The sequence below is a fragment of the Hipposideros armiger genome, unplaced genomic scaffold, assembly GCF_001890085.2.
Source record: "Hipposideros armiger isolate ML-2016 unplaced genomic scaffold, ASM189008v1 scaffold_13, whole genome shotgun sequence".
Classification (NCBI taxonomy): Eukaryota; Metazoa; Chordata; class Mammalia; order Chiroptera; family Hipposideridae; genus Hipposideros; species Hipposideros armiger.
In genome coordinates, this window is record NW_017731363.1 from 6824497 (window position 1) to 6838457 (window position 13961).

The window sequence follows — 13961 nt, forward strand, 5'->3', positions numbered from 1 at the left end:
CTCTCTCTCTCTCTCTCTCTCTCTCTCTCTCTCTCTCTCTTAAAGATTTTATTGCGGCATTGGGGAAGGGGAACATTGTGTTTTTCCAGGACCCATCAGTTCCAAGTCAAGTTGTTGTCCTTCAATCTTAGTTGTGGAGGGCACAAGCTCAGCTCCAAGTCCAGTCACCATTTTCAATCTAGTTGGGGGCGGGGAGCAGCCCACCATCCCATGCAGGAATCAAACTGGCAACCTTGTTGTTAAGATCACACACTTTCACCAGCTGAGCTACCCTTCTGCCTGTTGGCAACTCAGTGGCAGTTCAGCTCGGGCACAGCTCACTGGCCCATGTGGGAATTGAACCAGCAACCCTGTTGCTTAGAGCTAGCGCTTTTAACCACCTGTACCACCCGGCCGGGCCCCCTCAGTTTCTTTATACATATACAGCAAGGCCATGGATCATTTATATATTTTTATGTTCCTTTAGCACCGAGGAGAGTCCTGAGCCTACAGTACATTCTAAGTATTTGTCAATTGATTGAAATAGCTTATATCAAAAAAACATAGTTTGGGTTGTTATCAAGACTGAATTCCAATGAATTTTAAACATTGCTCCATTTTAAAGAAAGTTCCCTAGGTTCTCAGAAAGTCTCTTGCTTTCCCCCATTTTTTCTCCTATGGTAAGATCGGTTAATATGGAAATGTGCCTTGATGTGAACAGCACTGAATGATGTTCTTGGTCATATTATAACCTTTCATATTTTCTGACACAGTTGTTGACATTGATCAGAGTGAGTTTATCAACTAAATTAATTACTATATGAGTCAATATTTGTTGAGCATTGATCCCTTGCTATGTGCCTTGCCGCTGTGTTTCATGTGGGGAACAGAATGGTGATTATGTGGAAGAGGCCATTGGTGTAATTGGAGTAGTATTAGAAACAAGGTTCTCTCAGCTACAGAAACCTCCCTTATAATTGGATTTATCCCTTTGGTGGATGAACCACACTTTTTTAATTTTAATTTTTATTATTTTTTATTATTATTAGTTTCAGGTGTACAAAACAATGCAATAGTTATCCTTTCCACCCCTCACAAAGTGACAACCTCCTCTCCCCATCCACTGTCCCCCCACCCCCGATATGATACATATATATTACAATTCCATTGACTCCAGATGAACCACTCTTTTAAATGCAGATATTGCTTCAGGGTTAATACATTAGATTGTTATTAGTCACTCACATTTTTTTTAAAGATTTTATTGGGGAATTGGGTGAGGGGAACAGTGTTGGAGAATCGGGGAAGGGGAACAGACAGGTAGACAAATTGCTGTTTTGTTCTTCAGTCTAGTTGTGGAGGACGTCGCTTCACTGGCCCATGTTGGTATTATCATTGTGCTCTTCCTGGGTGAGGCAATCGGTCGCTGGTCATTGGTTGGCCGCTCATGGTGGCTCCTGGCAGCTCTCGCCTGCTGCCAGCCACTCACGCTGGCTGCCAGCCACTCACGTAGCTCACGGCAGCCCACTGCAGCCTATGCTGTTGCTGGCGACTCACGGCAGCCCAGCTCCAGGTTGAGCTGTTGTTCATCATCATAGCTGTAGAGGGCGCAGTGTCACTGGCTCTCAATGTGGGATCCAAACCGCGGCCCTGCTGCTTGGAGCTGGTGCTCCCAAGCGAGCTCTTAACCAGCTGAGCCACTCAGCCAGCCCTAGTCACTCACATTTTTTTGTAAATTAGTTTGAGGTCCCAATGATAGCTAATGGAAAAGCTGTTTTGAGGGAGTAACAGTTTTGATGGGCGGGGATGGATGACTTTGGAGCACAGTGTATTGCCAAGGAAAGGCCAGTTTGGGTATGATAGGACAGCAAATGGTATGTACATCCAGGGCTACTTGATGTTGGGAGGAACGGATACAGGGAAGAGCAAGGACAAGAAGGCAGAAAGCAGGATGACAAATACTAAAAGGCAACCTTTCTCTTTGATCTTTTCTAGATTAGCTTGCACAGTGTTTCTTTTGTCCATTTTCTAAGGTGTGCAAATAGTGGCCTTCAAAAGAATCCCCAGACTTTTTTGGGAGTGTGACTAGCTTGGGTTCTCTTGGCTCATGCTTACAGTCTGGCTTTGCTCCGGAAATCTCCCACCATGTTCCAAGAATTTCGTGGGCACATCTCTCTCCCCATTAATCACAGAGTTGCTTCAGCAGCCTTTCTCACGACTTTGTGTGGCCCCCTAATACTGGACTTATGCCCAAAGAGAGTGACAGTATTCCACAGGTGAGTGTAGTATTTCATTAAGGGGGTGATCTGGCCTGAGCTCCCCTGAAAGACCCTCTAAAGACACACACAACAGTTACTCCAAATCTTTGGAAGAAGTCATGTTTCTGCTTCCTCTGTGTAGTATACAGTCCACATTTATTAATCACGTACTCTGGACCAAGGCATAAAAGAGTGCTTTACATGCCATGTCATCCTGAATCCTTGCAGACAACCCTATGAAGTAGGTACTATTTTTTCCCCTCAAACTATATTTGATGAAAAGGAGAGTGTGTTAGGATTCCATTCAGCTATAGCTAATAGAAAACATGACATATCATGCCTCAAACAAATAAGGGGTTTATTTTCCTCATGTTGTAGAGGGGAAAGGGAGGCAGTTCAGGCCTGATACGGTGGGCTCCAGATACCATCAACTCTTCATTCCAGCATCTATAGCATGTAGATTTCTTCCTCAAGTTTGTTGCCTTGTGGTTTCAAGGTAGCTACCCTACCCCTGGCATTGCGTCAGCATTATGGGAAGGAAGAAGAAAGGCTAAAGCAGTGGTTCTCACTTGGGTGTGATTTTGTCCCTAAGGGACCTTTGACAATACCTGGAGACATTATTGTTTGTCACAACTTGGGGGATGGGTGTTGCTATTGGCATCTTCTGTGTAGGAGCCAAAGATGCTGCTAAACATCCTACAGTCTGTAGGACAGCTCCCACAACAAGACTCATCTGGCCCAAGATGTCAATAGTACTAAGGTTGTTGAGAAACTCTGCACTAAAGGCAGAAAGCATATGCCAGCTGAGTCTCTCCTCTTATAAAATGGATTCTTGGAAGCAGAACAAGGACTTTGTTATATGGCATTGGCCAGAATCTCTTTCCACAGTCGACTCTAGCTGCAAAGGAAGCTGGGGGATGCAGCTATTTTTTGTTGGGTCCATTGTCACCCTGAGCAGAATTGGGGTGTGATAGTAAGGGAAGGACAGGAGAATGGATATTGAGTAGACAATAGGTGGTTGTCGGGTGCAGCCCCTTTCCAGAGGTTTGTGTGAATAAGGGATGGAAATGCATGCAATGGTTAAGGAAAACTCTGGAGTTTTTCATCAGCCATGAGTAGCCTAGGAAATATTTTTTGCAGGACATAATATGCAGCCTGGTATCTATTGATACCACAGTTTTCTCAGTATTTGCAGTGGAACTTGCCTTTCCTTCTTGTCCATGTAGCCTGTGGGGTAATGGATTTCAGGCCTGCGTCAATAATACTTTACCCTTCAACAAGCCATCAACTGGTGCTTCATTTCTCCTATTTTGAAAACGTTAAAAAGTGATGTGATCACTATTTGCCTTAAAGGGTATATCAGTTAGAGTGTATTCAGGAAAACAGATGCCCTTCTAAGTATGTCAAGCAGGAGCATATATAATATGGGGAATTGGAGGCTTATGCAAACATTGGAAGGGCTGGGGAAATGAAGCGCAGAGTCTGCCAGTGATCTCTGCTGCCCTTGCACAGAAGGGTCTTCTTAGGAAAATGCCTGGAGGCTGCTGGCAAAGTGCTCTCTCTGCTGTCTGCCCACAGAGGCCCTTGTGCCTGCCAGTGGCTACCAACAGCGAATGAAGAAATGGTGTCTCCTTCTCGTCTACCTTTCAAATCTCCTGTGAGTGCTTCTCATTGGCAGAGTCTAACCTGGAGTCAGGACCCATGGGATTTGGGGAGATGTAGTTCTGAAGCTTCTCAGAGAAAAATGGAGAATGGAGTGGGGTGGGATGATGTGGAGTTGACAACAAACTGTCTGGCGGAGGAGTATTTGAGTTTGAATAAAGGCATACACACACAGAACATTGGGGAAAAAGAGCACTCTGTTCAGACGTCAGCCATGTTGCTACCAGTATTATTACCTTATTCTACCTGTGTGTCCTTGGAAGATGACCAGGGATCCTTTGTATCTCTGTTCTGGCTCTCTTGAAGTCATGATGCTTCTAAATAAATAATAAAAAAAGATTCAATGACCACATATAGTGCAGAAGGTAATATATTCTGTGAAGCTCCACAGTGCCGTGGGGGGTCCCAGAGCGTGAGGTTTGAAAAACTGCATTTTTCACCAGCATGCTTCGGGAAGACCAGTCTTCAGAAAACAGTTGCAGATGACTCAGCTTCTATATTTCTTTATTGTGGGGGAGATTCTCTGGAGCTCTTTATTTGCTATAGTTTTGCATGTGACTGGTGTTGAGCTGATAAAATACAATGAGGTATTAAACAGTGAGGAAAATAATAAAACGATCTTGGAACAAGTTAGCCTATAGACATATGACAAATTATTTGGTATTGACGGGAGAGTTGTAACCTCTAGTTATCTGGTATCTGGGTCACATCAGGCTTTCAGTGTAACTCACTGGCTTTGGAAGGCAGAATTTGATCTAGGCTATATTTGAGTCTCGCAACAGCAAAACCCATTATGACTATGTCCTACGGCACTTGTAAAATCCTATCTGAGTCTCGAGTTTCAGGTTTCTGCTGATATATTTAATACTTGAATTATTTCAAGGAAGATAAGGCAAACGTACTATCTTATTCTATTTATTTCTTGAGTGAGGAGAATTGAAAGGGACTAAAGGAGAAAAACTCATTACCATGAACAGTGTGCAAAGGTCACTGGTTTTGCTTTGCTGGAATAAAACCCATGCGTTTGGGGTTGCTGGTGCCTCATGTTGGGTCTTCTGGAGGCAAAGCTGAAGATGAGGATTTGTGTACAAGGGATTTATGATTTATTCAGCTTTCAGCCAAGAGAAAGCAGCAAGGGAATGGGGGAAGCCAGACAGGGAAGGGTGAGAGACAGGCAAGCATGCGATTTTAAGGAAAGTCTCAGCCTGGTCCTGCCGGGAACTCTGGAGTGCAAATTATACCTCACGGTTCATCCTGAATTGTGTGGCAAAGGAGCTGGGCTTTCGTAGTTCTGCTACAGTCAGTCATTGGCTAGGGCTACGGGGGTGGGGGTGGGGATGGGGGCTGAGGCAGATAAGCTCCCAGGGGGCTTTCAAAGAGTCTCAGGTGTTGGCCATTAGAAAAGAAAATGAACATAGATGCTGGGGAGGGATGTACAGAAGTGATAGAAGGGCTTCCATGGGATCTGGGCAGAGCCCTGACAATCTAGTTACTCTTTGAGTAAGCTGCTCTTTTGTTTTTATGAAACCCAGAATCTGGGGAGAAGAGAGAGATAAATTTTCACGTGGCACTTTAAAGTTGCTCTAGAGCAAGGATCGGGAAACCTTTTCTATAAAGGTCCAAGTAGTAAATATTTGAGACTTTGTGGACGACAGGGTTTCTGCACCAAATGGTACAAAAGCAGCCATATATTACATGTAATTGAGTGGCCATGGCAGTGTTCCAATAAAACTTTATTTATAAAAAACAGATATGGGGGAAGAGAGGACTAAATTTGGCCCAGGGGCCAAAGTTTGCCAGTCCCTATGGTGGGAGGCTCCTTGTATGTATCTAAGGTGATTTTTCCTTTATCCATTCCCTATATGCTGTAAAACACAGGGAATAATTAGCATGACTATCAAAAGTATGGTTATGATGTCTCTTAAATTAGTCTGGACCCCCTACCTCCAATCTTCCTGGCATCCTGGCTATCATTCACAGTGTTGCACAGATAATCTTGCTGAAGGGTGACTCATCTCATTTTACTCCTGCTAAAAATATTTAGTTCTGTCTTATCTGTAAAGTAAAATCTAGGCTCTTTAGCATGGCATTTGGGAATCCCTGTGACCTGGCCCAAGCCATTTTTTTCTGCACTGTTTTCTCTTCCTCACCCCTTGTGCTTTTCTAGTCCAACTACAGCAGCGACTCCATCTCTCCCACATGCCCTTTGTTTCCATCTCCCTGTCTTTGCCCCTGCTGTTTCTTCTCCTGGCATGTGCTTCTGCTCAGCTCTGCATTTTGAAATGCTAACCATTCTCTAAGACTCATTTTGTGCTCCTCCCCCGCTCCATTAAGCATTCTCCCCATGAGGAAATCCTCTCTGTTTTAGACTTTGGTAGCAATATTGTCTATTTCAATTAAAACCTTTATTTTATTTATCTTATACTGTATAGTCATTTGCTCCACTCACTATATTTTAGTATTTGTGGGCAGGAATTAACTTATTTTTTTTTTGCCCTTCACAGTGGGTTGCATATAATAGATGTTCAGTAAACGGAGTTCTCAGATGAAGGTTGCATTCCTACATCCTGTGATTATTAATGATTTAAGTGCTGAAACTCTGACATCATTTTCTTTTTCCTTTTTATAGGCAAGAGCTGTTTTGGCAAAAGTTGGCTATCCTGAGTTTATAATGAATGATACTCATGTTAATGAAGACCTCAAGGCAGTAAGTGCTAAATTTACTGTATTTTTTTTCTGGCAAGTTTCACTGGCCTTATGCCTTTCAACTAACCCAAGTCCAAGCAATTAAACCTGGTTGTGCCAGAAAGCACCAACTTTTGATTCATTCCTTGGCTAGATATGAGCCTCAATACGCCAGGCGTATCACAAGATTTAGAGCAGATGCAAAATAAAAGATGTGTCAGAAGGAATGTATAGCTGAGTGGGTACCATAAAGCAAATGGACTTGGCCTCGGCCTCATTTGACCATAAAGGAAAGAATTAAGCAATTCGACTATTTATAATTAGTGAGCATGTTCTAATGGTGAATGCATGATATTTGTTGTTAAACCATCTTTATGTGCTTCATTCATATTAAATGACTAGTAATAAATCTGCCTGCTGGGAGTTAACTTCATTAAACTTTATGAGTCTTTGCAAATTAAGTGCATATACATATGACTCTCTAATTTATCGTGAGTTGGACTGTATATTTGCAGTAAGTTACCGATGGAGGGAGAGTAATAATTCTTTTTTATTCCAGTATTTTGGGACATGTATTTTTCAGTAGATATATTCATTACAGGCCTTTCTAATCACAACCACTGTTATTTCATTTTCTACAAATTGTTCTGATAAAGACTTTGATTCCTCATAAAACCCCTATTTTTATCATTTACTAGATTTTGTTTAAAAAGCAGTTCATTGGAATTCTTCAAATAACTGTGGTTTTGAGGTGAGGTGTAGCTCTTTCCTGAAATTGTGGTTTTACAGATTGCATACCTGCAAGCAACCCTAGCTTTGTAGATGAATATCAGAATTTTGCAAGATTATTCAAAAGTGAGTGAAGGCTTTAAGTAGAATGTTTCTCCATTTGGCTGTAAGATGCAGCCTTCCAAAGTATTGATCCAGTTGCTATGGAGGAAGACGATTATGCTTCACAGTATCCCAAAGCTCAGACAGCCCATTTTGTTATACATTGTTATGATGTGGCAAAAATCTCACTTTATTCTGATAATTAAAAATACTAATGCACTTGACACATTCATGTACGTTATCTTTGAATCCCCACAGTGATCCTGTGAAGTAGATGGTGGTTAGCCTCATTTTGCAGAAAAGGATGTGGAGACTCAAAGAAGTTAAGTGATTTTCCCAGTGCCACACAGTGTCAGAGCTAGAACTGAAATCTGGGCCCCAGGAAGCTCTGCCTGTAACCTGAGACGGAGTTCTGCAGCATCCTTGTCACATAACTATGCTGGAGGAACAGAGGAGTGGGGTTGAAGACATGGTGGGAGTTGCTTTTCCAGAGCTAGTTGGACGGGAGAAGAGAAAAAGGGAGGTCGTATTGTCAAGTGGTTAAGAGCACAGGCTTTGGAGTGAATCTGCCTCTTCCCCTTACTAGTTGTTTGGTCTTGCGCAGGTTATGTGACTTCAGTTGGCTTCCCTTTGGTTATCTAGATACTGGAGATGATAATAACCGAGTTGTAGTATTGTTGGGAAGATTAAATGAGGTTCTATAAAATGTAAAAGCAGCTAGCATAATGTCTGATGCCCAAGTTGGCTCCCTGTAAATGGTAGCTTTTACTTTATGGATCAGTATGGGAACTGAGGAGAGCCTTACCAGGGTACAAAGTACGTTAGCAGGAGAACCTGGTTTCCATACCGAATTTAAGAACTCAGTGAATGCAGTACCTTTTGTGAAAAGAAACCAGATGTCAAACAGGATGCAGTGTTGGGTAGTTTCCTTGTTTCTCCAGGGCCTGAACTGCAGCCATTAGACACCAAGATTTTAAAGCACTTTTGTGAAGAAATGGCTTTCATCTGACTCATTGCCAGAGCAGACACAATTATACCCAAGAGTTTCTAACAGTTTAAAAAACAGATGGTGAAAATAATCCAAATACATGAAATAAAAATACATTTGTGTTCAGAAACGGATAGAGGAAATGAATAAAACCCAACTTGAAAATAGGTAATGGATGCTTGATGTGATAGTAAGAGTGTCACTGAGGTTAATAGCAGAAGGACTCAAGTATTGCAGGCACACAATGGGACTGTGTTTCCAGTTTTGAGAAACATGTAGATAAGGACTACTATACTGCCTACGAGAAATGTCTGGTTATATAAGCTCTGAGCAGGAGAGGCTTTTACAAATGAAAAACAGCTTATTTGACACAAGCAAAGATATGATTCATCAGGTATAAATGCAAAAGGAAAGAGGATAGAGATTAGGTAATGGATCCGATGAAGGTCAGGGAGAAAGGTTGAAAACTGAAGTTGGGCCCATGTGGAGATAAGAGCAAATGGAAAAGAACTGAGAGGCAAATGTAAAGAATTAGAGAAAAAAAAGTTTTCCCCTCCGAGGATGACAAGGTAAACCGAGATACCCAGCAAAGTATTTCTGAACAACAGCCCTTCTGTAGTCTTTGAAAAGAGCAAGAACAAAGGAACTGTCCTTTATGCGAACAGCCAGCAGCATGCAGGAAAGCCTACTAGTTAGCCTAGAAAGGGAGACGTCAGTCCATTTTCCAATTAGCCTCGCTCAGGGTTCCTTCATTGATCCTTGATGGAAATAAACTCAAGAATGAGTTAAAACCAATTTTGTAAAGACTGGCGGTGCATCAGCCGGGAAGCCAAAACCACGCCAGGTATTTCAAAGACAGGAGATTTAGTAGAGGAAATAGTTTAGAAGGTAAAAATCAGGAAGGTGAGGTAAACCAGAAGCTCATAACTTCAGGAAGCAGCTACCACCCCTGCGTCTAGGAGCACACGAGGGAGGAGGGGCTGATGGTACCATTGCTTAGGAGAGCAGGAGAAGAACTGCCGGAGCTGAGGCTGTGGACGAGGGGAGAAGATTGTCTCAGTCATTGTCAGCAGAAGAAAGGGGAGAGAGAATGAAAGCGACCAGACCCAGCATCCGTTCCCCTCCTGCCGCCTGATGATTTTCCCCAGTGCCTCCTAATGGCAGGGAGCCATCTGGCAATGGAACCTAAACACTGGAGTTTTCAAATTCCCAGCCCCTGCATTCTAGAGCCGAGTAAAAGGGAGAAACAAAAGGTAAATGACCAGCAGCATTAGGCACTTCACTCATTACTGTGAAAGCAAGTGGAGAGTTGCAGTAGGGACTAAAGTCAGAATCACAGCTGACTTAGGAGAACTGGATATGGGTTATTTTTCCAGAGAAGATCAATGTTTCTGGCAAATGATGCACACATACATACATAAACATGTAAATATGCATATGGAGATACATAGATATTCTGTGAACCTACATAACATTCTCTGGGGTAGGTCCTGGTCTGCTCTAGCCAGTAGAGCACTGATGTGTGTATGTGTGTGTGTATGGTGTGTTTTGTGGTCTATAAATGACAGAGAGTGCTACTGCCACTGTGCAAGAATGAGGCGATATTTAGTGGAATGATCCAGAAAGATAGGTCGTTAAAATATTGAAATAATTCTGAACTCTTTGGTAAAAAAATCGAAGCATTGCCCTTGGCCCTCCCAAGTGATTTCTGGCCACCATGGCCCTGCAGAGCTAAGAGTGGGCACTGAAGTGGGGTGCCCACCAGCCTGCCATCCTGTCCTCCATAACTGCCACACACTGGCCTTCATCTAGAGTGTGCTCCACTGGCCAGAGCAGACCAAGACTTCCCTTTCCCTGGTGGTGGCAACAGGGCATCTGAGTCCATCTGGTTCTTGGCTGGTGTGCTAACTACTGCTACCTCAGAGTCACCCTTACACGGCTGCTTGTGAAAACTGCATTTTCCACAGTGAATCATGTGTGTAGGCTGTTAAACATTTTGAACATCACCCTTGTATGTAGGTGTGTATGTGTATGTGTGTGTGTGTGTATGTATACACTACTTATGGGCAAAGCCATCTAAACACAACAATCTTGCATGTTACTTTGCTATTTAAGGGAAAACGTAAATAGCATATAAAATCTGGATCCATTAAGTATTCAGAAAATTCTTTGGGTGTGTAATATAAAAGATTTCTTATACATATTTGGACATATGTCTGAACATCTTTAAGTGGATTTAACATAAATAGTATTCTAGAATCTATACTTCCTATTGGCTTATGTAGTAGTTTATCAATATGTACTTACTGTTTGTACTGAGAAGCTGTGCACACTTCCTTGTTCTATGCTGATTACGTGTTCCTCACCTTTGGCTGGGAGAAACAGCTTTATTTTTCCATTTAATCGGTGGCATTTGGTGCTTGGCATCCAGGATAGGATTTCCAAGAAGAGAAATTCAGATTCCCCTAAATTTTATGATCTGGACAGCTATTCCTAGGAAATGACAGGAGAACCCCAATTACTTCTCCAAAGGTCACTCAATTGAAAAGTCAGGAGATAAAATTGATTGAAAGTCATTATCAACTTGACCTAGATTTTCACCAGTAACTGAAAAGACAAGAGGCTTTCGAGCCAATTATTGTCATGTGCAGAGTTTAAAAAATTTTTGAAGATTATAAGTGGTTTTAAAATATTCATGTGCACTCATTCTTATTGCTATATTTAGAACAAGCAGGACTTCCCCAATGGTTGCTAAGTTTCATAGTTTTTTTCTCAAGGGCCTGTTGAAATATTTGAAATTATCAAAGTATTATCACATGGTGGAAAATTTGGGAGATAAAGAAAAGGAACGAAAAAGCACCCATATATTGGTACTTGAACATAATAATACATGCTTTGTTTTAGGGTGTTGTTTTTGTCCCTTTCTCTATTGTTGTATAGCTGTAATTGATGTTTATGTATAATTTTGTATACTGACCTTTGTCATTAACATATTGTCTTGCTCTTGTCTTTTGTAGCCTTTATCACCATTATTTTAACAGCTGTATGATTTAAGAAAACCATACCATGATTTATTTAATCACTGATTCTCCTTCCACTGTGATTCTTACCTTCTCCTCTCCTTCCCTGTACACTTTCTATTAAATCAGTGGTTTTCTTATTAGGACCAATGAAAATGACATTGAAGTAGGAGCCTGATGATTTGGACTGGATGGCTTTGCTGAGTTCCACAATCTCTCCAGCTCTGTTTCCCATCTATCACATGGGAATAACAGCGGCTGGCTCTTCCCAAATACTTAACCTATCTTGCAGGAAAAAGTAAAATTTGTCCCCTATTACCTGTGACTACCATTAGATAAATGAAATAGATCAACTAAACCACGCTAAGAAACAACAAATACTCTGTTCAATGAAACAAACTTTTAAGTTGTTCTTCTAAACGTGGGTAAGCTGTTGGCAAACTGTAATTGCTTACCTCTGAGTTTTGCTCCCCATTCTTATTTTCATGGTTGCGGTAGGACCTTATTTATTTAAGATAGTTTTAGATGTGGGACTCTTCTTTAGAAAATTTTTGGATGGTTTTTTATTTGATTTCTGTAGAACAACCTGAATGTCAACGTTTTTTGTTTGTTTGTATTTCAGAAGAACAGGAAAATCTCACGAATAGCAAAGTCTTCTGAAAGTTAATAACTAACCCTACTGATATTACAAAAAAAAAGTTAATATTTTTCAAGGAAATTCCTTTGGGAGAATTTCCTGGAAAGTGTGCTTACAATCATATTCTGAAAGTTCTGGCAGAGCTGTCTTGGGTTCAAAAGCTGAAAAAGGCTAAGGTTTGAAGAGTGCACACTTTTTTTTTAACTATCCAATCTAGGAAAGCATTAGGATTGCTACATGAGGTTGCTTCCTAAAACAAGGAGCTTACGCTATTTCTTCCGAGGCTGAGTATAAGCATCTGTCTTAAAATACAATTGTAAAATTTCTTTTTATTATGAAGTATCTCAAACATTGGAAAAATATGGAAAATCATATATTGAATACATCTAACTTTAACAAATATTGAGCAAACTAGCTTTTTACATGCACACACACATTTTAAATGAATAAAACAGTTATATTGGAAATTGTTTGTGTAATCGTCCTTAATCTAATGTCCTTCCTCCTTCCCTAGATATAAACACTAGTTTGAATTCCATGTTTATCTTTCCCATGCATCTCTTTATGCTTTTGCTACATAGGTACAACATACAGTACAATTTTACATGTTTTAAAACTTTAAATTCTCTCATATATACAACTTGTCTTATTCAACAACATTGCTTTTGAGATTATTTCATGTTCCCATATACAGACCATTTGTTTAAATTGCTCTATTGTTTTCCATTATGTGACTATACCACGATTTATTTATCAGCCTTTCTTGTAAGAGGATTGAGGGGCAATTTAAAGCTGTGTCTTTATAACTTGTTGGCCAAGTAAAACACCAAGGATGCCAGGAATTGATGCTTTCATTCCTGCCTTTTTCCCTGGTGCCTTTAGTTATTTGACTACTTTCTTTATATTTTGGCCTGGCCCCCTGCAAAGATTATTAAGATGAATCACTAAAAAAAGCTACTCTACAGACATAATAAGTATTCACTATGTTAATAGAAAAGGTAAACCTGAGCCAGACATTGGCCAACAAATATGCTGCTATCAAGTCTATAATCATCAAGTTGTATCTATACATTCATATCTGTACTGTAATACCTGTGGATTTCATATGCATTCACTTGCTATATTTTAATTTTTGCTTTTAAAAGAGTCTCATGGTTTAAATTTACAAAAATTATACAGCTAATAAGAATTTTATTACTCTTGGTTATTTGTTTATTCAAATGTGTATTTTTCTTATTTGATACAGTAATATATTTTAAAACCAAAGCTTCAGAGATCATTACAAGCCATTACCTTTACTGTTACACAGATATTATTTATAATATTTAGATTACGTACTGCTAGTTTTGTAGAGAGAGTGCCTATGAAATTGAAACTGTCTACCATTCTTCCAAAAAAAGAAAACAAGTCAAGAGTCAATTATGTCTGTTTTCCTATTTTCATAGACAGCATTGCTGTGAGTCATCAACTTACTGTTTTTCCATGCAAGCTGTAATCTGTGATTTGCTTCTGTAATTTCATTATTTTTTAGTGACCAGAGCATTTTTGAGTCTTAATAGACAAATTCTATTAATAATTAAATTATTCTAATGACTCCAATGTGTTTGGGGTGGAAAATAAGTCTCTGAATTGCTTTCCTTGTTTTTTCTTTCATGAACAAATGCCGATTACAGTCAATTGCATTTTAACATTTGACTAAATCATCATCTATGAGCTAAATGAGATTTCAGCTGGCTAAACTGAATGTTATTAGAAGAACCTATGTGACAAATGAAGTACACATTTTAGAAAAAATCAAGGGCTCATGGGCTGAGAAATTTCAAACCTAAGATAATATGTCCTGTAAAGGGTTAAAGTAGATTTGTCAATTGTAAAACAAATGAAACACATTGTAAACTACT

At 40.3% G+C, this 13961-nt stretch overlaps 1 protein-coding gene across 2 annotated transcripts in view; it reads left to right on the forward strand.

Moving 5' to 3' along the window:
* PHEX (phosphate regulating endopeptidase X-linked) overlaps nt 1-13961 on the forward strand; it is a 190491-nt gene that overhangs the window by 119519 nt on the left and 57011 nt on the right. For both annotated transcript variants that reach the window (XM_019666156.1, XM_019666164.1), the window contains exon 13: nt 6529-6606. In XM_019666156.1, coding sequence (XP_019521701.1) covers nt 6529-6606 — 78 coding nt within the window. The remainder of the gene's footprint in view (nt 1-6528; nt 6607-13961) is intronic.